At 45.7% G+C, this 26,568-nt stretch overlaps 1 protein-coding gene across 2 annotated transcripts in view; it reads right to left on the reverse strand.

Moving 5' to 3' along the window:
* LOC8037800 (dedicator of cytokinesis protein 3) overlaps positions 1-26,568 on the reverse strand; it is a 285,268-nt gene that overhangs the window by 253,027 nt on the left and 5,673 nt on the right. For both annotated transcript variants that reach the window (XM_040208926.2, XM_040208927.1), the window contains 9 exons: positions 25,347-25,387; positions 24,561-24,616; positions 23,951-24,047; positions 13,204-13,352; positions 11,665-11,749; positions 8,567-8,602; positions 7,951-8,102; positions 6,020-6,092; positions 2,839-2,899 (listed from right to left, as the gene is read on the reverse strand). In XM_040208926.2, coding sequence (XP_040064860.1) covers positions 2,839-2,899; positions 6,020-6,092; positions 7,951-8,102; positions 8,567-8,602; positions 11,665-11,749; positions 13,204-13,352; positions 23,951-24,047; positions 24,561-24,616; positions 25,347-25,387 — 750 coding nt within the window. The remainder of the gene's footprint in view (positions 1-2,838; positions 2,900-6,019; positions 6,093-7,950; positions 8,103-8,566; positions 8,603-11,664; positions 11,750-13,203; positions 13,353-23,950; positions 24,048-24,560; positions 24,617-25,346; positions 25,388-26,568) is intronic.

The raw sequence follows: 26,568 nt of genomic DNA on the forward strand, positions 1-26,568 counted from the left end.
CACCCAACTTCATGTACCTTAAACAAAAGTGTCTTAGACTCGGCTTATCTTCCTCTTCTCTCTGAAGAAGAGCTTAGGTCAATCCTTTTTAGCCTTAAGCCCAATAAATCTCCAGGTATCTTGCGCAGAAATTTTGAAGGGATTAGGGCTGTTCTACTTTCGATTTTTAATCACATAATATCTAATGGTATCATTCCATTAGCAATGAAAACAGCTTTGGTGATTCCATTATTCAAGGGAGGCCTGCGAAATAACGTAGAACATTATCGACCTATTTCCATTCCGTCTTGCTTTGCTAAAATCCTGGAAAAACATATGTGGATAACTATGAATAGCTTTTTAGATAAACACAGTTTACTATCTCCTTATCAGTACGGATTCACACAAGGCCGAGGTACTCAAATGCTCCTTGAGGACTTTTTTGACATGCTCAATTTATCTTTTGAACGGAATTAAGCTGCCTGCGCACTGTTCCTTGATGTCCGCAAGGCATTTGACAGTGTTAACCATCACATTTTGATAACAAAACTTTCAAAGTTAGGCTTTCGAGGTTTTTTTTTAAATTTACTGGAAAACTTTCTACAGGATAGGCGTCAATGTGTTTCATTTGGAGGGTATCAAAACGGATTCTTTTCAATCAAAGCGGGTGTCCCCCAGGGCTCGGTTTTAAGTCCACTGTTATATAACCTTTGTGTTAATGACCTCTCCATGATGGTACCAATTTCACTATTTCAATATGCTGATGACATTGTTATTTTATCTAGAGCGTCCAATTATTCAGATGCCTTTTCGTCTTTGCAAACTGCGGCAATTAAAACTATGGACTGGTTTGAAGCTAATTTAATTAAAGTTAATGCATGCAAAACGCAGCTAATGTTTCCACAACCCTTTGAAAAAAGTTAATATGACCTGCTCTTTACGATTACATACGTCTAGGTGCCTATCATGTGCATGTGAGCCTATACAGCATATATCTTCTATAAAATATCTTGGCCTATTCTTTGACAGTGACCTAACCTGGAACACTCATCTTGTTCATGTGTGTAAGAAAATTCGTGCAGTGTCTTGTTTGCTATACAACATGAGATATTTTATGCCACTATCCGTTCAAAAAATTGTTTTACATGCTCTTGTTTACACTGTGCTCCGTTACGGTATTACCGTGTATAGTCGGTGTGCTCTGCGTTGGCAAATTAGAATTAATTCGATCCTGCATTCTTTGCTAAAGAACATTTCCTATGATTTATGCCTGGGTAAGGACTTTGATGCGTTTAAAGCACTGCATTTGCCTGATTTTAACTCGCTATTGATGGAAACTGTTGTTCACTGGCATTTTTGGGATAGTCAATTTAAAGTTCCATATGTGCCTTCTCGTATTCTTAGACCCAAAGAGCGTTACTGGATACCTCGATGTTCGACAAGATTTGGAAAAAGAACTCGGGGTTACTATGTACCAGCATTTATGAACAAACTACCTTCTAGTATATTAAATTTAAGAGCAAAATACAAGCTCAAGAAAGCCCTGAGAAATTTTAGATCGTAAAGCGCTCACTAGTTTGCTTCTGTTATTCTGATTTTTTGTGTGGATTTTATTTGATATGTTTTCTTTTGCAAACGGCATGGTTTCACTGATTTTAAGACGCTGCCAGTCAAGCCCAATGTGGCTTAGGCAGGTCAGACTTAACATACATTATGTTCATTTGCAATAAAATAATTATCATTATTATTATTATTCCCATAGAGACGCTTAGGATAGGACCTGAATGTTTGTTTGAATTATCCGCAAGTTTGTAGTAAGAGAGTTTGAATTAATGAGAGTTGACTGGCAGTGCGACCGCTAACCTGGTGTCTTTAAATTTCATCACGCGCTGGTCAGTACACGAACGTGTGCCAGTGCGATGCCAACTGCCGCCAATGAACGAGCATACAGCGCCGGCTCTCGGCGCTGTATGCTCGTTCATTGGCAGCAGTTGGCGTCGCGACCGCTTGTGCCATCTCTTGTCTCCCATGCGAAGCGGCACTGTATTGTTTGAAGACCGGTAGATTCGCTGCGTTTCCATAGCAGCTAAGCCTTTTTCTTTCTTTACTTTTTCCTCAGGTAAGTTCGCTCTTTGCAAATTTTACAAAAAGAATGCACCATCTGTGGGCAATGCTGCGCAAAGTCGTAGCGCGATAAGTTAAGAAACCGAATTTTGCAATTGATTTAAAGAGCCTGGCCTCTCCTTGAATCATGCGGGATATTTGGTGCTATACTTTTTCTTAAAATACCTTGAATGTTGCGCAGGTATGTCAACATGAGATAGCACAAATTCGGTTCTGCGTGGTCGATTTTTTGCGCTCAGCTACACCAACGAAGTTACCAGTACTACGAAAAATTCCACTGGTACTACACTTTGTTAAAAAAGCATTTGATTGCATTCATACATGCTTAAAATAAATAAATTAGGCATAAATTTGAAAGAACTACCAGGTGGAAGGACGAAGAAGTGAGGAACGAAATCGAAGTGTGTTTCTACAGGGTACCTAATCGAGAAGGCGTCAGAAAGAAATTTAAATGTACACCTGAACTCTATCCAAAAAGTCGGGAAACATGCGCAGCGTGTTTTTGAGATCGTAGCATTGCTGGAGTAGGTTTTTTGCGGCAACGGAAAATACATACCAACCAACCATAACCGTGCCAGAAAAACTCGCTCTGCTAACATAGGGATAGGGTGTCAGGCTACTTTTTGATTCCCGCCAGGGGCCTTTGCAAAGACGACAGGTCCTTTTTTTACATTTTTCCCGCAACGTTCGGCGACACTCCGGGGCTCGGAATCCAAAACAAGAGGAAGGTCTCACCCGTCCTGAGCACTTGTACGACCAGGTACACCTGCCCGTCGACGTCGGGCTTGCCTACGTCCTGAAAAAAGGACACGCGAATCAGAGTAGAGCGACGTGCCACTGCAGAGCCTGGAGAGAGCCTCCGACTGGTGCGCCTTCTGCCCGTGCATCCAAAGTGGTCCCCAAGAACGTCACGATCCCGGTGGCCGGTCGTAGACGTCCCGGCGAAAAGCAGGACCAAACGCGAGTGCTTCCGTCGTCGCGGCTTCTCGATTCCCGGCTGCACAAGCTTCCGCAGACCGTCCAGCCAAAGGGCGACCCAAGGCAGAGCGGGCGTCCGCCACTTTTGCCGTCAATGCTGGGACTCTGCAACGTTGCGGCTGGCGACATTATGCCGTCGGGCGGAAATCGAGGGACCACCTTTTAGGACGCAGTAAACGCACCGGTGGGAGACGCATTCCAGGCAATATGGCGCCAGGCACCGAAAACACTGCACTGGCAGTAAAAGCCAAGCATTTCGTCCTTTTCCCGTCGATCCACCGGGCGGGAGCCGAGTGCCCCCGAGTGCCAAGAGGCACATCCGTTGCACCGACTGTACACTTTAACGGTACTACGATTAAAAGGATCGAATTTAATGCTTCGTGTATTAGGGAACGGGTTAGCCGTCGATATTAAAACCCGTGGCTGGATGGCACGAGCCACCAGCCGAGGAGGAAGCCTACGAAGTACAGTGTTCATGCGATTGTAGGTCGGCTCATTTTTCAATCTTTTTTAAACTTAAACCAGGGCAGGTCGATTTGTAATCCAAACCAAAGGATTCCACTGCCGAAAAACCCTACAAAGACGAGGCCTCCTCGGCTTCTTTTTCGGGAGTGACTGCGGCGATGGCCGTTAGAAAGCGGTGCTTTCATTTCTTGTCTTTTTTTTTTCTTTTAATGGTGCATTTGTCTATGGACTTAACATCCCAAAGCCAGTTGACGTAGGCAGATGGTAACGCTCCGAAACACCTGTCTATGTTTTCTGACGTAGACTTGGCCCAACCAGACAGACGTGTCAAATGTTCCCACTCAAACCTAAGCAGCTGCTTTTCAACTTGTTTTCAAGGTGCTAACGAGTCACCAGACAAATAATTATTACAATCGTTACTTTTTATACATAACAAAGATGGACAAGAGATGAAACTCACTAAAAAGCTAAACTCATCGTAATAAAACATAAAGCGAATAAGTATAATGAAACATATGGTGAAGGAATAAACAATTATAATTGGAAGAGGATTCAAACCCAGAACTTTGCGAAATCAGTAGCAGGGAGGGACACATGCGCGTGACCTCCCAGCTATCAGCGCATCCGTTTGGGCCGCTCATTTGCGCGGGTGTAGCCCAAGGACGGCGTAGTTTTTCTACGACCGGCATTACGATCCCGAATTTTCCATTAATTTTCCTTTGCCACAATCTTTCTCGACAATAACTGGACATGTTACTCCTCAAATGCACCAAGGCCATGAATTCTACTTATATTTCCAGCCTTCTCGTCCTTTTTCTCCAACCGGATCAGCAATTTTCTGGTCGAAGCGAGAAAGTATTTGCGGCTCGTCGTTTGACGACTGTATCGGGACGTAACCAATCGAAGTTGCCAACAATTCCCTTAAACTCTGTAGCACGACACAAGCAACACACGTTGTGGGCGTGCAGCTGGAAACCTCAAAACCGACCGTGCTGCAAGAGGCGACGCCCAATGAGGTCGGCCACCTTGTCCGAGCAGATTAGACGTCATCCCTTGGCTCGTGTGCGGGACATCATTATCGCCCTTGGAGCTCTGGCTTACCCATCAAGTCCGGTCTATGTCGCCATCTTGCGCAGACTACAAAGTTTTTGTTATTGTCACAAAGGAATAGAGCAATCAAACTCGAGTAGGAGACCTTCTCTACATGTTCGCCACTAAAAGTTACCCACTTCTTCCAGCGATGCACCACATTGTTGTGGCGGTCAAATGCTCAACTGCGTATGTAACCACGTTCCATAACACACATTCTGTTTCTGACATGGATGAAAAGGAACGAAAGGCTCGGTATGCTGCGACTCGGCGTCTACGCAGACAAGCACCACCAGAGCTTTGCCCCAATCAACATCATTCACCACGTGGAGATGCGATCAATTTTTTACGCTAGTAAATTAATTCGAACAATGAAAACAATGAATGTGGTTTCTGTAATAAAACAAAAGGATTCCAAATAGACATATAGCTCAGATTTTTGGAAAAACATTTCATGACGCCTTTAAACATAGAAGCATCTACCGTACTGATTCGCATAATAAACACACTTTTTTCCCCGAAAAAATGACGCATATTTGGGGAGTGCGTTCATTTACGTGGGGTAAACTTTATGCATTAATGCACTTCATGCAAATGTCATATTAGGTGTCAATATGACATGGCAATGTACTGTGGCACGTCTCCAGTGATGGAGGCGCACCCACAACTGGTCAGGGGTGCACCGCAGTAACCATGGTTTATAATTTGCGAACCTCTTTAGGGTGCTTTCGGCGTGCCTTTTGCCGAAGGAAAAGCTCCCTACAAGGCTCACTCAGCACGGAGAGAAATTCGCGACCGTTCTTAGGCCTCACCACTTTCATGATTTCACTGTCCGAAAGCGGACTAGACGATGGCGTGTTTGTTGACATCAATGCATCCGATAGGCAAAGAACGTCCGGGGCTGGGCAATTCCTCGACCCAAGCTTCGAAAAGTGTGTGCAGCGCTCGGTTTCACAATTGACCACTATCGCAACTACTCACTTGCAGCCATTACGAGAGCGGCTGGGCTTGGCTTGACTTGGTCTGACCGCTTGGCAGCAAAAGAAAATTGGCTTGGTGGCTAGCTAAACTGGACGCAATCTGAGACTCGTGGAGCCAAAAATTGGAGATGTGTTCATTACGCGAGGGGTAAAAAAAAAGGCCAAATATTGGTATTTGTTGTGTTCATTATGCGAGTGAATACGGTATACTTTTTCCTTCAATGAAATTCAGTTACTGAACTTAGCTCAATTGGCTCGATATATCTCCACATGGAATAGACTGGAAGCAGCTGTGGCAGCATGCACCAAACTAGGACAAAGACAGCTCTGCTCCAGGGCAAAATTTCTGAAGTGATTCAGCCCTTGTAATTAGAGATGAGTACTCTATGTTTCAACCCACTTACCGTGAACACAGTGAAGTGATTAGTGAGGAAGTTGGACTGGCCACATTTGGCGATTCTGACTAGAAAGTTCTCACTGAAACGACAAAAAGGGTGGGATGAAGGACAAACAGCCATATAAGAAATGAGGGTCAAACATAAACCATCATCATCACTCACGCTACGTATATCCTGGCATAGCCGAGCTAAGCTACTGCAATTTTTTGTTTTGTTTATCTCTCTATCTTCTTTCTTTATATATTTTTTTTTCCTTACTATACTAGCTTTTTTTCCTCTTCTTTCACAGCATAGCAAGCCGGGACATAGCGCTGGAGGACGCTTAAGCTTTGCCTAGTGGAATGCGATAGCGTTATCGGACCCCGTTCACAAAGCCTTCTCATATAAACCCGCACCTGTTCCCAAGCCATGCAAGCGCGTGTGTGTGTGGTCTAGTCGGTAGGGTCACGAGTCGACGTCACGTGTGACATCATGTCACGTGACGCATGGTGTCACACGTGGCTATAATGTTTTGATCGTATCAACCCGCTAAATTTAGCAGAAAATTTTCCACTAAATTTGGCGGGAAAATTTTCCACTAAATTTGCCGACAAGATATTCCCTAAACTTGGCGAGAAAATTTTCCAGTATATATAGTGGGTAAATTTTCCGATAAATTTGGCGTAAAAACTTTTCCACTAAATTTTGCAAAAAATTTTTCTGCAAAATTTAGTGGGTCGATAGGCTCATTAGCATCACAGCCAGGTGTGACGTCACACGTGGCTGCGCGCATTGCATTATGGGATTTTCTGGTCCCCCCGGTGCCGACGCAGTCACCAGACTTCCTGAGACATGAGCTCCTCAACGCCATTGCACTAATAAATGCTTATTCTCTCTCAGCAGCTCGTATCAACGATGCCCTTGTGCTGGAAGGAAACAATGAAGAGGAAGACAGAGAAGTTAACCCGGGTAATTGTCCCAGATGGCTTTGCTATGCTGGGGAAAGCATCGGAGTTGCAAGAATCAAGTGCCGTAAACATGGCATTGTTTCAAACACTAAGGCTCATCCTCTTAACAGGGGTTCTCAAACTGGGTTCCGGGGAACACAGGGGTTCCACGAGCTGGTCTCATGGGTTCCCAACAGCCAAATTGCAACCCCCTTCCCCCCATCACCATGCCGCAAGCTGCGCGGCAGGGCCATGGAAAGCGCCTTCATCTTACTTTGTACAGACATTGCGATTGGTATGGCGGGGATATGTGGGAAGCTACACAAGCAGAATTGCCTACAATTGTGCATCTGTTGCTTCTCGGTCGGCAAATATAGAGAGGGGGGAAGGGGGGGCTTTGCGGCAGTTTTTGAGGCTTCCTGGGGTTCCGTGAGACCAAAAAGTTTGAGAACCCCTGCTCTACAAGAAGCCTAGAAGCCACTTGAGTGAAAAACAATTGTGGGATGTCTCTCGAGATTAGAAGTACACGAAAAAGAAGATTATTTCTGGGAGATCTCGGGTGTACCGCACTAATAGAATTCTAGTAGATCGTTCCAATACCTCCGATAACGACACCCGACAACAATATTGTGGACATTGTGCAAGTTTGGTCTCGGTTTCACCTCCGGCGACTGGCAACCAGTGCTGGCTTTGGCATGCCATCAGACGGCACCGACGTCGGCGTAAGCAGAGGCATCAGGTTCGTTTTCAAAACGGAGAACCGACACGTCCACGCTGAGACCGCTCGCTCGAGTCAAACTTTCTCTCGCGCATTTAAATCAAATAAATAGTTTTTCTGCGATTGTTTTTATCCGCTACAATATGACGCACGCGCAAAGGTGTTGGCAGAGTGTCGGGCATTCTTATAAGAAGGACCCACCAAAACTCCCCGATACCGATCACGCTGCGTTCTGGAAAATAGAATTGACCGGTGTACATAGAAAGAATAGCAAATGCCAGTTGTCCGCTCACCTGAGGAACTGGGCGTCGTGCGCATCGTACAGAGCAAAGCGCAGCTCGAGGTTCTCCCCGGGGTTGTAGCTGAAGTCCCGCATGGCCAGGTACAGTTGCTGCGACTGGGCCGCACGCGACACCGCCTTCTCCCGGCGACGCAGCGTGCTCCCCTGCGCGGCAACGAACCGTCAATCGGGACCCTTGTTCACGCGGGAACCGAGCGAACGCGTAAAGAAGACAATCCCGGTTCCCCAGAGCATTGGGCAAGTATATGTATTCGGTCCAAGAGCCCCCCCCCCCCCTAAAGTGTTGTTTTCCGCATCAAAATAGTTTCATCAGAGAGGCGACAGCAGCTGCTGCAAAAGCCGAGGCATTCTCAAGGGGCCTTGGGAGACATACTTTAGCACCACCAGTGTGCCGATATTTCTGGTGGTCTTTTATAGGCCATAGAAAAGACTCTCCCACGATGTTATGTCTCCCAATCCCAAATTACTGAGGCTCTATTCGAGTTGGTACAGTGCCAAAGAACCTACACTGTAGGCAGACACTCGCTCACAAACACAATACTGCTAAGAATACCCTTACGAATAATCAAAAACATTCGAGCCCCCATTTAATGAGAGAAAACACTCACCGCAGGCCCTCCAATGTTGTCTACACTTTCCAAGTGCTGAAATAAAAGCAATGTGGTATTAACTACACAAAACTGGTTTATAGGAATTGTTTGTTCAAGTGTCATAGTTACGCGCAAAATTGTCAATACCAATATGCTTCCACGGCTCATCTTCCTTCTTACGATAGATGAAAATCGAAGAAAGAATTGTGAATCCTAAAAAAAAATACTTCACAATGATAATGAACCGGGAAATCAGCAAAATCAACTTTTATGACCAATGATGAAATATGTATGCCAGATCTGTCTAGAACACTCATCCTGCTCATAGCATATTTCAGCTAGGATTAAACTCAAAGACCAGCTGCATGTCTCATTACAATACAGATGGTTTCCTTGAAATGAGACACCTGAGCTTGCCTCAAGGGGCAGCACTGGTCATGGAGCTTTTCACATTTCATTTTCTTCACTTTTTTTTGCCAAGCCCAGTGAAACGGCACAGGCTTGTTCAGACTTTTGTGCGGACTTCAAATATCTGCCTTTTTTTTTTTTAATTAGTAGGTTAGTTTCTAGCATAATTATAATTGACCAGACTTAAACATTTGACTAAAACCCCGAGACTGGGTTGAGAAGGCATAGACAAACACAAAGTCTCAAACACAGCTAACATTTATTCAACAACAAAAGGGCTTACATAACCATCAAGTTCTACACGAAACACTAGAGACGGGAGAGACTTAGTGTCCAGAAACAGTTGTAAAAAAACATTTTTAAAAAGGAATATTTTAACATATGGTCATTACTACAAATTATAAAGAATACAAGGTTGAAATCACTTTTTACATTGAACCTTTATGACTTTACAACACACTGAAATTCAGTGCTCAATATGTGGCTATACCAAGCAATGAAACAATGGTTCAGTTAAAACCTTGCCTACACCTCTATAGCAAAATCTGCTTCCAACATTGCATGCTTTGCATATTTAGCTACATGTTGCTAAAAAAGTTCTATGTCTGTCTTCCCTAGATGCTAAGATATCCCTCCTGAAAATTTGTGAGGATTCCAGAATTTCTGTTTTGAGAAAGTGTTGTTTTAGCATCAGCTTCAGTGCAATTTCAGCCCACGTGGATATTATAAAGTGATATTATGGCTCAAATATTAATCTCCAAGCTAAGACACTAGGGAAATTAAAAGAAAAATAGCTGCAGACCTCAAAGTCACTATTTCCCAAAAAAACAGCTTTTTAGAGATTTTTGGCTCTAAAGGTTCATGTCTCCCCTTTGATGGTCGGCACCGGTGACAATTACACCTTTGAAGGTTCCCGCCTAAACACAAAACCGCACCCGCCACCCTGGGGGATGCCATTGTCTGTTATGCGTTTGGAAAACTAGGAACATTGTATTCCCACCCTGCTGCCGGAATGTCACGGAAGCAGATGCACCAAAACGAAACCCATTAAAGAAAGGGCGACAATTTTTCGCCCTTAGTGTTTTCATTTTATGCTTATCAAACTAGACAGTTTAAAAAACAGTGTGACTGGGACAAGGACAAAGAGAACCTTGTCGTTTCTATCCTTGTCCCAGTCGCACTGTTTTTTAAACATGAACTCTTACCAACTTGAAGAGTTACCTATTCCAAACTGGACAGCTTGCAAGCACTGAATGTGCTCCTATTGGATGATTAAAAAGGCTCTGTGCACTGACTCTTCCTTTGTACTCTCTTTTGGGGAGAAAAAAACTCGACCATTGGGGCACGTCTTTAGAAAACGAAAAAACCAACTGCACTGACAACTGCAACGTTAATATTATTTTTCTTGTTGCAAGTAAGTGGAAATGATCCCTAAGCATCATCCTAAAAGTCTTATGAGCAGACAAAGCTTGCTGCATGGTACGATGACATCCTGAAGACTTCGCTCGAATATTTTGCCAAGTACAACATGCTCAGTTTAGAAGAGGCAAATGAAGCAATTGCTTTCGAGAAGCGTCACTGTCCGACTGGCCAAGTTAGGTGCAACACTGACAATCTGGTTCTAGTAGTACCGAGCAAATGTCGAGCGAGTGTTTGCACAATCCCGAATGGTCCACAAAAAAGAGCACAACCAACTGACTGACAGGAATTAGAGAGTAGAAATGTGCCTTTTTTACAACAAATTCGGGCAAAACAGGTGGTTATAATTAATATTTTGTGTTTTCGGGTTTTTTTTGTTTTTTTTTGCCGAAGATTCCGAGTTGATCAGAGTTTATTTTTGTTCAATTCCAAATTCTCCGAAATTCGAAGCTCAATTGTAGTGCTTTGTATTTTTCAAAAATGAAAACAAATAATATTTAGGTGCGAACGTGTGCTAGATTCAAGCAAATGGGTTCGTATCGATTGATTTTTGTTCCGCTCTATTCAGTGCTGGCGGCCTTGCCATAGGCAAAACGAGATTGTCCCACGACAACAGGTGCAAATAAGCGTTGCTTTGGCAAAAGTCAACCGCTGCAAAATCCCTTAACTCCCAGAGGTAGTCGCTGGGAAGCCCATCCCATCCTATTCATGGGGGTGGTAAAGGGTGTGAAGCTTCAACTGTCCACCCCCTCTTCCCCCTTCCATGAAATCTCTATGCTTCGTAGCTTCCACCGTTACAAAAAAACAATCCTTCCTTCCTCTAAGAAGCACAAATAGTGCCCAAGCTGTAAACTGGTATGGTGGCTTTTGTCACGACCCAAAAGTAAAATGATCCATTGCCACGAATGAATCTCGACGAGATAAGCGGGAAGAATCCTTCTGTCACTGGTCCGAGATTTGAAAGAAAACTGGGGTGGCATTTTCTCGAGACCACCGAACCCGTGCGCTCGCCAAACTTATCCGTAAAATATTGACTTTTTTTTTTTCTTTTCCCATGCCTACAACGAAATTTGGAGTTTAGTGAATAAATTTGAATCGACGAAAATTCCACCGGCGGGTGTTTTTCCGAGTTTCTCGGATTTATCCTGAAACGCAGAACACTAGTTCTAGAAACGCAGAACACCTTTACGATGTCTCGAAAGTGCACGACGAAAGTGCACAGTGGGTGCAGCCATCTTTTCCAGTCTGCCCCATACGTTCCCCAGTGTCTGCTAGGAGGGCCCACTCACCACCTGGTACAGCTCCACGGGACTCAGCATGTCGGGATCCACGACGGCGCACTCCACTCGCGGAACAAGGTCCATGTCCAGCAGTCTGGAGAGAGACACCGCGGGACCATTTGCCTCAAAACTGGTTCGACCCATTAATAGACCCGTCTCAACCAGCAACTAGAATTGCGAGTCACAACAACATTTTTTTTTCAACGCTATTCAGGTTTCCAATTTGGTCCAAAGGGCCGAGAGGCAACCCTGAAAGAGTGACGTCAGATGTCATAATATATGGGGGCAGGCAGTATGGCTTGTTCCCCATGGGGTGAAGGGGCCACCAAACGATGTCGGGTTGGCATGCTCGTGAGTTTGCAGAGGCGTACTGGTCCTAGTCTGGCCCAAGAACACTCGCGCGGACTGCCACTGATTCGGAAGCTTCTTTGTCGCGGTGAAATTGTGAGCATAAAAAGGGACTATTTCTTTCGGTCTAGCCTTCCCGAAGCATGACGACCTAAATGGAAGATTGAAACCATCCGCCTGACGACAGTCGAGCGCAGCTCATGGATTGCACAGGAGAACTGCGCGAGCAGTCGACTTAGGCGCATAACAACCAATGCCTCGACAGACACTCGAGTAGTGGCTCGTGTCCAATCACTGCGGTGATGAGAATGCCCGCACTCTAATAGTGCCGGAAGCTCGGCGCACGTTTTCTACTTTGCCGACCGCAGTGCATGGCTATGATCAAATAAACGCCGTATGGATTACCTCTGCATTGTCTGGTACGTACACTTTATTCCGTGAGTAGGTTCCCTTTATTTATTTTATTAGTAGTAAACGTTACAGGTCGAGCTGGCGCAGGTACCCTGCCCCCTCCGCGGTAGTGCGTTGGCTACGCAATCAAGCTCACGACGTCTCTATCGGCCTTCGTGGTGGTCATGCACGGTGTCGAAAGCTTTCAATAGTTCACGCAACTATCTTAATGGGTAGAAAGGCTGACGTTTCGGTCGATCAGGGGCGGGTTCCGACGTTCTACAGGCAGAGATCAACAAGGTAGCGAGCTTGGGCTGTGGCACCCGGAATAATAAACAAACTTTTACCCAAACCAAATCACCGGTGTGAAGCCCGTTAAAATTACGAGTCAATTCTTTTCGCGGCGGATTCAAGAGACGGACGTGAACATCAAGTTTCTCCGTTGATTTGTTGAAAGCTAAGACTACAGCGCTAGGACTACAACGCCTTGGACGCCTCACCAGCGACAGGTGCCATCTTGTTTTGAAAGTCGCTGACGTCACGTCAGCGTCGCGTTGTGATTGGTTGCCGCTTTGCGGTTCGTGAAAGCGGTTGGGAGAAATCGGTCCCGAAGCGGTTGACAAAAACGCGCACCAACCGCTCGATCCTAGCCGCTTTGCGGTTGAGAACGCGTGGATCCGCTTCGCGAACGCGGATCCGCTTCCAGTGTGAACGCGCCATTAGTGCCGACCGTACCTTCCCTCTCGCTGCAAGACGGATTAAACGTCGAACAGCTGCCAAAGGGGGTGGGGGGACAAAAGGGAGCCTCGCCTGTTTCCCCAGTCGATCTTGGCGGTCATCTTGACCTTGAGGTCCCACATCTGGTCCTGGGTCAGCTTGCCCGTGACCATCTGCCGGCGCCACTCCAGCAGGTCGCACATCACCTTCTGGATGGCCAGGAACTTGACGCTGTCCCGCTCCTGGGACACACCGCACACACGTCCCCTGTCTCTGCCCGGGTCCAATCCAACCTAAAGCCACTAATGCTTAGAGCAGACTGTTGCGGACTGGAACAGTCGAGCAAATTAGGGAACCCACCAGGGTAGAGAGATCATTTAATTTCAATGGCACAGGAGTAACTGAGGCTAAAGTGCACCCAATACAAGGTCTCATTCGAAAGAAAAGATCAAGAGAAGGTGAGTTCTAAAAACACTAAAATGGTCAATGAAAACTTCTATGGTCTGCGATAACACAGCTCCGACCGAAGCCTTTGGGGAAAAGCGATTCAAAATAACGCCCCAGGCGAGGGAGTCGCCAATAATGCTCTGGCTTCGTTTAAGTGAAGCTGTGTCTATCTCCCAGGGGGCCAAGACTGTGGGCCGAGGCCACTGGCAAGGGCCCACTCTTCTGTCCCGTCTGGTCCCTCGGAGTGAGCGCACTCATGGGGATGAGAAACTAGGTTTAAAATTCAAAGACAGTGTAAAATGCCAATCTGTTTTAAAAAGTTGAGCACATTCTTATGTGGAATTAAAGGATCGTCACTGAGCAACAGTTGAGGGTGTACATGGCCCTTTCAAAATAGATTTCTTCACAGTTTTCCCATTCTGGTACGTCCTTTCCACGTAGAAGATAGAAGTGCGTGAGGTGGCTATGTCCTATTCTCAAACGGCACGGAAGAACTTTGTAAACGCGCTCCCTCTGCCGCACATTGGCCCATCCTCCAAGCATTGGCTTGAACAAATGGAGCTTCCTGCATACTCCACTATTCCCTTCTTCCTGCCATTTTTTCCTTCTGCTGCTACGAATCTGATACTGACAATCATTGTAAGGTAGGTGTGTCACCTCGACACTCTTGTTTCTCCACGTAGCAGCAGCACGGCCTTCTCATTCCCTGGAATGTCCACGTGGCACCCACGAGAATACTCTGGAGAATCCCCGTGTGGTTAGAGTACTGACACTCTATTCTAACTGCCTCGTGCAAGCCGCCATTTTGTTAGATAGGTTAGACCGGGTGCGATTGGCGATATACGACTGGAAAACGCGAATTCCCGAGCTTGAGACAGTGTGAGGCAGTTCAGGCGATGTTGTTTTACTTGGGCCGTTCTAGGAGGGGGAAAAGCGTCTCTCGCGATTTCAGACAAATAACTTTCAACAATGACTTGAAGCAACAAGGAAGGGAGTGTCCTTACTCGGAAGAGTAGCTTAATGAGTAGTTCTAGCTCCAGCTGCAGAGAACTCTGTTAGCAGACCGCTTCCCGGTGCTCGAGGCACCCGACATCAGAAAGTGTGCGACATTGTAGGCCCCAACGCGCCCTCGTTGGCTTTCCTTGTACCGCCGAGACGCTGCCAAAAAAGCTATTGGCGCGGTCCAATGTGTGCACAAGCGGCATCAATTTAGGTCGTGAAACTTGGCATTCCGCATTCATCTGCACAAACGAAATGTGCGAAAATGTCAATGTCATGTTTGCGCCTTTCTGAATGCAACCTTTCTAGGAAAAATGTCTGGATACCGTATTTACTCGCACAATGAACGCACCCCCCCCCCAAGTCGGCTCTCAAAATTTCGACTTTTTTTTTCCCTCGCGTAATAAACGCACAACCAACTCGGAGGCCACAATTTTGACCTCCTCCACCCACGCGCGCGAAATGAACGCACTTTTTTATTCTAGTGCAGCGAGGTCGTGAATGCATGGGCAGCGTGGGAAAACAAAACGCCTTGCAAAAGGAGTTAAAAAAATTCCCAACGATCCAACGGAAGCAAGAAAAAAAAAAAAAACACAAAGAGAAGCTTTTTTTTTTTTTTTTGCACAGCGCAGTTTAAATTTTGGCTTCGCGCGTCGGCGCGCGAACCCAAGAGAAGCGCTCTAAGCAAACGAAACAGCTTGCGAAAGGCGGTAAAAAGAAGAAAAAAAAAACCACGGAACTAAGAGAAACCAAAAACAAAGAGGAACTTTTTTTCTTCTTTTTTTTTTCACAGCGCAGTTTGGTTACGGGGGTCGTGCGTCGCGCGCCGCGCGCAAGGAGATAAGAAAGATAAGCGGAGAGCCCTCGCCTAATCAACGCCTAAGCAAACAAAACAGCTTGCGAAAGGCGGCAAAAAAAACACCGAAGAAATTTTAAAAAAAAGTTTTTTTTTTGCACAGCTTAGTTGGTTACGGGGTTGGGCGCCGCGCGCAAAGAGATAAGAAGTTACTTCGATTTTGCAGGATAAAAGGTCCGTTCATTTCATTATGCGAGTAAATACGGACGCAAAAATTTTACTTCGCGTAATGAACGCCCCCCCCCCCCCCAACTTTGCATTGATTTTTCGGAAAAAAAAGTGTGTTCATTCTGCGAGTAAATACGGTATGTGCTTTTCTACAAATCACATGACAATTCTATCATAGTTGATTCGCAAACGACCAAGAATGCAGGAGTGTGATCTGAACCGTTTTTGTCGACGTCGGAGAGCGGCGTGATATCAGACAGTGGGAAAGGTCGGCCAGCCATGTTTCTCATTGGTCCTATACTTTCTGTCCTATACTTTCACAATGTGAATGATCTGCAGGAACAAGTCACTCGCCCAAGAGGAAAGGTTGTGCATTAACTGCACAGGTGAGCTTCAATTGCTTTAATAATGCAACTTTCTAAATGTTTTCTGGACATTTTCGTTTGCTCGTCTGACTGCGTAGATCGTACTGAATGGATATTCGCACGCTGCGCAGCAAAGGAAACGTGCAGGCTTTGCTCATTAAAAGGTTACTTTAACATGAAGAAAATACGCCAACCTTCAGAGTATGTCACCTAATGCAATGATTGTGCAATCGATCAAGAAGATGTTTTGGTAACGGACAGGAATCAAGATAGTAGCACATTCAGCCACTTTCATTTAGATAACTTATTTTACGAGCTTCCTTCGTTTAACTTCAACCCTAGTTGAGCCAAGCGACTATGCATACGCTACCAAAAACCGCTATTGACCGTTAGTTCTGCTCATGAAGTGCAGACAGAGACAAAGCATATACAAAAAAATATTGACACAATCGCCCTTACAGCAGAACCTCACTGACGCCCTCCCCGCTGTTACATTCATAATGACCTGTACCCCAGAATTCTAATGGGGGGTATTAATTTCCCATTTCCGGCATTTCCATGACCAGTTAACTTAAACTGCCACCAGAGGCAACACATCGAGTTGCCTCTTTTCATTCGCTCCTCCTTCACAGTGTCTGCCGTGCTGGGCGAGCGTCGTCTTGCCTAAAACGGACGAAGCATGCGCGCGTTTATCGCAGGTGGCTTTGGGGCCGGGACAGGGCGACCAGAGCAGTCATACCCTCGCGGTTGAGGCACAGCGCATTCGACCAATCGTGATTGCGCTGGGGCTCGTGGGATCGCTCTCCTCACCACCAGCATGTCTCGCCTTCAGTTCCCCTCGGCGCTCCAGGCCTTTGCGCGCGAGAATGGGGTGCCCAAAGCATACGCCGGAGCAACCAGCGGCTGCTCGACGGCGTAAACATGCTCGAGGGAGAGAATGTTGTTGACTTGTCGGTGGTCTCACCCTGGGCGTTAGGATGGAATGCATTTGGCGTCAAGATAATGCTGCGCGTGAACATGAAGCGGCACATAGAATGTTGCAGAGTGAAGAACGGACACGCTGGTGCGACCGAGCAATTTGCGCAGCGCGTCCACGAACATGTGTTCGGTATTAGCTGTTTTGTGTGTGATCGGTTGAGGTTTACGCATGACACTTCACGACGCAAAATTGCCAGAATCTCCAGTCAATCGCAACGCAATATCATCAAAATGTTGCACCAGCTAACACTGTCCATTCGCATCATGTCATGAGATTGCCCGGGCAATTTTTTTTAGCTTTGCCTCTCAGCCTCTTTTTTCTTATGCACATGGACCTGACTTTGAACTAGGCTTGGAAGGTGTTGAGGCTTTCGCAACAGCCCGCTCATCCTTATACCTCTTTTCTCGGTCTATGCGCGTGTGCGTTGCTGGGTGCCCCTGGTTGCACTTGCCTAGAGGGGGGTACTTGGTCCACCCGGCCACGGAAACAGCCCGGGCAAGGGAACCCGCAAACGTAGGAAAGAGCCGAAGGATAGTGGTGGCTCTTCAGTCAACTTTCTCTGAACAATCTCGCTGCATGGCCATGAACTGCCAGCGCGTTGCAGTCGCTCAGAGTTCGTGGCCCTTCATTTAATTTAAAGAACATCCGCTTTTTGACAGCGCAAACATTTTGCACATACAGAATTATGAAGCCCGAGATGGGGAATTAAAACAAAAACGGACAAGGCAAACGCAGCTGGGCGTTTATTGAGCAGAAAACGCGAGTGGATCAAAAGGTAGGAGAAAAAAACAAAAAAAACATGTGCCAAAGCTTAGGTTGTTTATAGGCACGAGTCTGGCTGGCTAATCCCTTCCAAGGTTTCCCACACCACTTAGACAGAAAATGGGCAAGCAAAGGCCCAAAAGGAAGCATCCCTTAAGAATACCAGAGCAACTCCCGTAATTTTCTTACTAGAATCTGCTTAACGTCACACCAGAAGTCGGGGCAATGAAGAGAAACAGATTGACCTAAAATGAACTATACCAACGAGCATCTCCGGTAAAGAGGGACGCACACACAAGTGATATGCTTGGCAAGGCAATTTCGCGAGGCAAACATGTCTGTTTCGATCTCTACCCCGGACCACCTTTCTTTGTCATTCTTTAGACAGATTCAGTGATCTGAGGAATTCGTCTTTCCAGTTTGAGAGGGGAAATATCATGTCCGTGTCCTATCTTTGGAAGGGGAACGGAAGGACAAGTCCCTGGCCATGCTGCAGACCGATGAACCAGGTTATTGTTAGCAATCCCCAAGGGTACAAAGGCTATCAATGGAAAAGCACTAACTGCCCTTTCAAAATGTTCTGAAAAAAAGAAAAAGATGTTCTGGTAGCAAAATGGGAATTGAGTACGATTTTGGGCGACGATGAAATAACTTTCACTTGGAAAGGGATACGGTTTATGGAGAGCAATAAAGGATTGTGCTCACCTTATAGAAAGCATGGTAGGAAAATTTGATCTAGGCACTGCGCCAACTGAGGGCTCGTCAAAGTAGGCGTCTGTTATTCGTAGGCGATGAACATACTTGTATTCATTGTGTCAGAAGAGCACATAGCACTCAAACAAGCGATTCTAATGTCAGCTGGCTACAGCTTGAAGTTCCATTACAAAAGCCCCAAAGTGTTTCAAAATTAAACCTTGTGCTTCTTTGCTTTTCTCGCGTAGATGAAAAAAGCTTTTCCTGCAAACAATTTCCTGAGCACTGCTTAGAAAACGGACTTCCGGACGAGCTAGATAGCGCCGTTTTATTTCAAACATAAACCGGGATGTAACAAAAAATCGAAAGTTCCTTCACCAAGCTGCGTTCCCGAGTTGTCTGCAAGATTCCGTCCGATAGGCTGTGCTGTGTTCATGTGTCATGACCGCCTGACGGAACAAAAACGGGAATGTTAAAAACTAGACTCGTAGTTTCAAACTTGTGGATCCAGGTAATTTACATTGCCCTCTTTGTAAAAAAAAAAAACTCCAGCATTCTGCAAGCCTTTTTTTTTTTCTTTTTTCAATCTATTTTTACTGTTTTGATTTCCATATCTAAAGGGGCCATGAAATAAATTTTTGGCTGGGATAAATTATTTTACACTGGGACATTACACATTGCATACTGTTTAGTGGGCCAAAAGAAGGAGGGTAAAAAGCCAAAAGTCAGCTTTCTGGTACAAGCATTTAAGGATAGAGAGAACTATTTCGTACCTTTTTGCCTTTAAAAGCAGTCCGCCTTTTCACCATGATACAACCGTTGCACCCAAAACACGTCAGCAGTGTTCAAAGCACGTCACCCGACACCAGCTCTCGCATTGGACACGAGAACTGCGTCACTCGGACGTGTGCGGTCGTCCACAATCAATCTGTCGACGAACATTTGGATTCGCGTTTGTGCCCAATGGGTGCCCTGACAGAAGTTATCGTCACTTGCGAATGACAAGTTCTAGGATGCGCTTAGAAAGCACGGTGGAAGCTTCGAGTCCTCGCACTGTTGCTCAAGCACGTGACGACGGCGTGATTCCTCAATCCGCTTTTGAGTTGAGGATTAAAGCTGAGAAAGAAATCATATCATGACCTTTTTAAGCGGATTACAATAAGAATAGAAGTGCAAAGTGGGGGTGGGGATTACGTAAGTGGGCTGCTCCGTTAATCTTTGAGGATGTCACCCTCAGCTGGGTCATTGGGCGGTCATTTCCTGTCTCAGCGGCACTGTAGCGTGAGTGCGCTCGTAACGGTAGAAGGTGCTACCGCGCCACTTAACAAATTAGAGAACCAGAAGCAGCAGTAAAGCACGGGAATAATAGGCGGTTTTACGATATGCTTCAAACCTATGATTTCAGAAATATTATTTTAAATAAAATGGAATTAAAACAGCGGTGGTCGCACAGAGCTTTGCGTAAGTCTTTGGAGTGGTGCCGGCAGGCCGGAGAACTCCAGAACAAGGCGGCGGTGGCGCCCTCTACTAGCATCCACAGAAAGAGTAACCTCTCCTGCCAGCATCTGGACTCACTATTCCTCTCTAGAACACTGTACCCTGGTTCTGCCAGTTTCATTGTGCATAGAGTTTGGAGTTCATCCCCACTGGCATGCATGGCATTGAAGGAAAAGGAAGCTTTCAGCTCTATAAAGGAACTCTGAACAAACATTTACATCCCAGCATTTCCAATCAACTTGGGTAAACCTCCCTCACCACACATGCCGGCCATGTCAATGTCTCAACTCACAGACGAAGATGCCAAAATCATTGAGACTTCACGAGCAACAATCTAAAAAGTTGCAAGGAGACACTTCGAAAAACGGTTGAAGAGCAGCAGCTCCGATTAACTGGCCCCTTTAAAGTAGCAGTCAATGTTTCCTTTTCTTCTCAATTTCTGTTTTTTCTTTCTCGAGTGTTAAAGAAAGAAAGAAGACAAAAACAGTTTCCTACTCCCGATAAGACTACACAATTATCACATCAATCGCACCGCTCACACGAAGCTTCGCAGCTTCCTACTGGTGTGCGTGCGTTGTGCTTCATGCGTTAGCTCGATAGGTCTGAAAATTTTGCTCACCAACGTACATCTTTCCATAAAAGCAGCTCAGGTCATGTTCCTTACTGTGTTTGAGCATTCTGCACGGGCACCTTGTGCTCGCCGCAGTTGCAAGCACGCACTGGCTGAACTGTGATCCAGCCTCTGTGGGCCGTGGCTTTTCCCAGTTTCAGGCTTCCTTGGAAAGAGCTATAGGTCTTTGTTCTTTGATTACAATCACAGGTCAGCTCCTGGCTTTAAAGAACAAAATAAAGAAAAAATTTGGGCCATAGCATCTAAGTATGCAGTAGATCCTGGCAACCATAAAAGTGAATGTGCAATACCTTATGCAGAGCACTGATGGATGTTACATCTTTCCAAAGTTTACCGTATATACACCTTTTTTTTTTGGGGGGGGGGGGGGGGGGGGGGGGGGGTGTTTGATTGTGTTTGAAAAAGGACCAGTGCAGAAGGTTGTCAAGCCTGTTGAGGCACTGGTCCCTTAAGGTTAAATACATAGAATAGTGTTCTACCAAACCCCACGACAAAAAAAAAAAGATGCTCAGAAAAATGTTTAAAAACTAACTGATATTTTGAAGTACATAACAAAGTATGGCTATACAATATAAGCATGTACAACATGGAAATCAGCACTGATAATAAAAAAAGACCCTAGATTGTGAAACAAAGAATCATAACAGCTCTTTGTTACAGTGTAAACTAAGTTTGGTTCACCTAGAGTGTGTGCATGCACTCCGTGCGACGCAACTGGCGCGCCGCCGGTACCGAAAGTAGGCAGTGAGAACCCCAGAAAAAGCGAAACCGATACCACGCCGCATATGTTGGTACGCATTGAAGTTGGAGCAGTGCGGTTGCGCTGGGTTCACACCATGAAGTGCTGCCTGTGCTGCGTCATTAAGTGCTTCAATAGCTATGCGTCGTATCTTGTGGGGACAAAGTTTCACCGTTTTTCACCTCGCCGATGTTTTGTGGAACAACAATAACGATGGACCTGAGCCGTAGGACGCGAGAAATTTGGTCTCCCGATCATGTCTGCCACTGTGTCGGCACAGCTGACATATTCTACACAGCCGCTTTGCGCTCTGCGTTTGTTTTCGTACCAGTAGGGCCCACATGCCTATGGGACGAACTGCAATGCCATCCCACACTTGCGGGTATGCCTTGCCAATTTCGTTGGAGGAATGCCCTCCTAAGGAGTTTCGTTCCCATTGTACGCGTCAATGATATTTCCAGACCAGTATGGCACGCAGTCTGTACCTCATGAAGAAAGATTCCAACGGTAAAAAAAAGTAACAAATATAAATCTAACGAAAACAACAATGAAACTCGAAATCATGGAGAATCGACGTTTGAGTATGGAAGTTTATGTGGTGTGCTTTCTTTGTTGATCAGCCTCCTTTTGGATGTGGAAACGCTAACACCCCGAGTTCTGTAGACAACAATTTTTTTTCTCGGCTTTAGAGCCACCTATCGCAAAGTGGTTCGAACTGGAACTACCGTCCACTGGTCCCTTCCTACCTGTAAAGTGTGCACCTCCCACGATGAGTGGTATTATCTTGACAGCTTTTGACGGTCAAAACCAGTTCACATTTAGTTACGACGATTAAACTAAATTTCCACCTGGTTTCACTCTGCCAATTCTGTTTGGCTTAATAAGTGTTGCGTCAAGTTACGGTCATGTCAAAGTACCAGTGCGCTGAAAATCAGCACCTCGCACAACAGGTTATTACACAACCGCTGACCGCAAAAGCCCTTGACAACGAAACCGTGTGTTGGCCGCAACTTTGCTTTCTCGGCTTTGGAAGTACCTTTCGTAAAGTTGTTTCAATTGGAACTACAGTCCCACTAGTCCCTTCCTACCGATAAAGTCTCCACCTCCCACGACCAGTGGTATTCTCTTGACAGCCTTTTCATGATCAAAACCGGTTCCGATTGAGTTACGCCGCCCAAACCAAATTTCCACCTGGTTATCCCATGCCACCTCTTTTTGGCATAATAAGTGTTGTATCATGTTACTGTCAAGTCCAAGCACCTGTGTGCCCAAATCTGCCATTTGCACAGCCCGCTATAACACAACATTTTGTGTCCAATATTGGATATCCCGTACAGCTTTATTTCTTTATTCGTTAGAAGCATAATTTTCACACCTGCTGTCTTAATGAAACTTGGCACACTTTGTGCACATGTCACTCACCTCCAAATATCATCGTTCTTGCGGTCCTACGTTTACAGTGACGAACGAAATAAATTTCCCACTCGGAGCAATTATGGTGGCGGCTGTCTTGTTTTTCGGAAAATTGCTCCAACTCCTTTTTCGGCCGCAACTAGAGAAATTAGCCCTAGTAACGACTTAAACTGAAAACATAAGAAGCGAAGAACAGCTCAATGCCCTTCTGCCCCAGCACTCTTGCAACGTCACCCTCAATGGCTCAAAAAGCGTTCCGTCCGTACGCGCTTCTGCCGCCATAGCCTGGCATGCGAAAAGGCGCAGCAGGCTGCTGAGCGCGCCTCACTGTCGAACGCCAGCTCCTCCGCTAGCGGCGCGTTTTTCAAAGCGGCCCCTATAGTTCCCGCATGGAGCGTATATCGGCGCCCACCAGCAATGCCCTGCACTTGTTTTTAAATATTGGGAAAGATTGTTCATACTTCATAACGAAACCATCGTTTAATAAGCTTGATATTTTAAACTCTGTCTTCCGTAATTAGATCCGATATAGGGTGTCCTCATTTTTTTGTGACGCAACTGGTACGACAATGTTCCTCTTTCGCCGTGCGTAACATGTAACTTTCTTTTAGAAATGAACTGGAATGCTTTAAGGTAATATATTTGATTTGCTTTTAACATATTTAATAAAGAGTGGTTGAGTGCGCAGTTCACTCACATTACCTCTACAATTTTCGAGTATGCACAGAACATTTTGTTTTGCAGAATTAATGACTGATCGTAATCTGACATTGTTGTTGTGACCCAGATAAGAATTCCATAGCACATTGGAGAGAAAAATAGAGTAGTACAATGTTTCAACGAGCCACTTAGGCACCAGACTCCATATTTTACAAATACAACCAACAACTTGCGATAACTCGTATGTTAACTTATTTATGTGTGCAGTCCACTTCAGTTCTCGATTAAACCACACGCCTCAAAGTTTTTGCTCGGTCACTTGTTCCAATGTAATGCTGCCACGATCCCCCCAAAGAAGAGTGAACGAATAGAGTTGTGTACGGACCAAACACAAAGGCGGCCAAAGTTAGGCGGAAGGACTCGGGAAAGAACCATGGGGCAGCCTCCCAAGTGGCAGCCGACGTTCTGCCAAGAGGCTCTTGGGTGCTAAGGCTCTTAGCAAAGCACCGGTTGCCAGACCACCTCCTGACATTTGACTGTTGGAATTGGCCCAAAGATGCAGTCATTCTGGATGCCCATCAAAAGCTCATTTGAGAGGAGCTCAAGCTCCGTCTATCCACCACTCACTCACCAGGTAGAGCTTCTTCCAGACAGGGTGCCACTCTCGCAGCACGCAGGCCGCCTCAAACACCGTCGGTTCGTCTGCACCGACCACCGTCTCGTACGGCCTGGGAAAAAGAGTGGTTTTGATCTTAAGCAGGTGGTTGGATCGATTACAGGGACACTTAACTCCCAAAATACATGTTTTTAAGTGCTTCGATAGGACACTTGTGTCAAAAAATACACTTTCCCCGGAAAAAGAAAAAAGATTTTTAGTGGAGTACAGCCAAATCTCGTTAATTCAAACTTGTGGATAATTCAAACTAACATGCAGGTCTCATCCTATGTCTCTCTATGGGAGGAAGCTTCCGGTAATTCAAACTTTGCTTTATTCAAACAAACGTTCGGTCCCCCCCGAGCTTGAATTAACGAGATTCGACTGTATTTACATTGTGAGACACATTTTGAGTAGGGAGGAATTCTGAAAAATAATTGTATGGTCTCTACCAACATCAGCCTTAAAATAAAAAATGCTTCATAGTAAAACTGGGCGACTCTGTCCTGTGCACACATTTGCAATCGAAATTTTGTCACCCAAGTTTGCCATTCCACGAGGTAACAGGTCCAAGTTGACTGCTTACCCTTCATTGCTGATTCGGAAGCTCTTTAGCCTCACACATGATGCTGGGAAAATTCCCTGTAAAAAATAAAAGAACTCTCTCTAAGTCTCGAGATTCACCAATGTAACAATGTGGCATTAACAGAAACACGGAAATAAACAAAAAAATAGCTTACGCGTAGGAATGTGAAAGCATTCCTACACGCAGTGCACCACGTCTTCCTTTTGCAGACAGCACTCCAGCAGTCACATCACGCTCCCCCACTGCGCAGGCTTCACAGCTTCCGTGACCAAGCATCTGCGTTGCAGTGCTTTTCTTTGCGTTTTATTTCTGAGGCGCGTCCGCTTTGACCTTGAGCAGCACGTGCTTGATGACATATTTTGATGGCCATCTTTCGGGAACAACGCCGACGCCTTTTTGTGTAATGAGACATATAAGGCTTTAGCCTCAAAACTACAGTTCCGCTGTAGCTTTTTGGCATTTACCTCCGAGGGCCTCAAGAAACTCGAAGATCCACTGTTGATACTATTATGAACAAAAAAAAATGAAACAGACCAAAGGCTTTTTCAACAACTAAAGGTTAGGCACAAAAAAAAAAAAAAAAACTAATTGGAGGAGCACTTGAACTTGGAGCACTCTTCTGCCCTAAAAGTGGTCTGGGACTGGCAGTCAGACAAATTCTACGATAAGATAACAAACGGGGATGTGCGTAGCAAAATTAAGCTTAGTGATAAGCAATGGCATATAGAGATGCAGATTACCAGGCACGAGAGAAATCTAAGACGAATATGCAGTAAGAATGCTTACCTTGACTGACTTGTTGTTCAAGCAGAATCCCCTGTACCAGCCTAGAAAGATACAAAAGGACCGCCATGCAACTAAATGCCACACAAAAGTTCTCCCCTAAACCAATGACATGAATTGCCAATGAGCTAGAAATGAAGTCTCCTTTCAGGAGAAAAATCAATTGCCTTTCTTTTTTTTAGAAAACTATAAGGATAGTTAAAGGGACACAAAGATTAAACGAGTAGATTATTCTTGAAATGAAATAGGCTACTTTGTATGGTGGGCAACTTGGAAATCCAAAGCGTTGGTTCAGGTTGCCCTATCGCGTCAGTGGTTATTTCCAGTGCAAGGAAGCCGAGGCCACACGAGCGGCGCTCCGCCGCTGATAAAAGGCTGTCGCAATGTATGTGATGACGGTAGACTGTGTTGCTCAACTAGTGCGTCGTGTCATTCTCCAAGATGGATGGGAATTCCCACAGTATATACACAAAGTTTTGCGATTTGAGAGCTCTAGTAATTGCAATAATCAATTTACAAATGTCGATTATTTTCATCTGGCGACCAGGCAACACTGCCCACAGACCATGTGATGATGATGTGTAGGGGAACGCTCTCTCCTTCTAGGTGCCCCCATGCTCATCTCACCACAGTACGATCGCACATTCTCACACTTCTCGGCTACTCTAACGCTACTGTCGCCCTCGCCCACTTGCCCTTTGACCTTCTGCCCTGCATGCACGCGTGAAATCGTTGCAGACGAAGGCGAGTTTGTTTGTGAAGATCTTGTCGTCGTCATTGGAGCTGGTCGTCAGCGGGTTGAATTCAAAATGACCAGCTTCCCACATCTCTTGAGAGCAGTTACTCTCATCGCTGCAGCGATCAGTGTCCAAAGCCTCGTTTACATGAAAGTGACTTCAGCGCATCAACTCCACTCGTTCTTCGAACGAAGCTGACGCGGCGACGTTTACAAGAATGCGCACCAAACCCTGCACGAAGGTGGCGCCAGGCCATGTCAAAGCTCGAAGTTATGCACTTCCGGAACCAGCCGCACCACGTTTTCCGGTGTATCGCACGTGGAGGCCTTTCGACGCACTCAGTGAACATAAAGATTGTGCCCGCTGTCTTCGGTGCTGTGGAAGAAGCTACGAGACGGAAGAAACATCAAAACCCAATCGTTTAGGGTTCCAGGCCGGGCCGCCGGGTCACTGTGGATTAGAGGCGACATGTGTGCGCCCGCTTTGAG

Source organism: Ixodes scapularis, unplaced genomic scaffold (assembly GCF_016920785.2).
Source record: "Ixodes scapularis isolate PalLabHiFi unplaced genomic scaffold, ASM1692078v2 PGA_scaffold2__306_contigs__length_199485367, whole genome shotgun sequence".
Classification (NCBI taxonomy): domain Eukaryota; kingdom Metazoa; phylum Arthropoda; class Arachnida; order Ixodida; family Ixodidae; genus Ixodes; species Ixodes scapularis.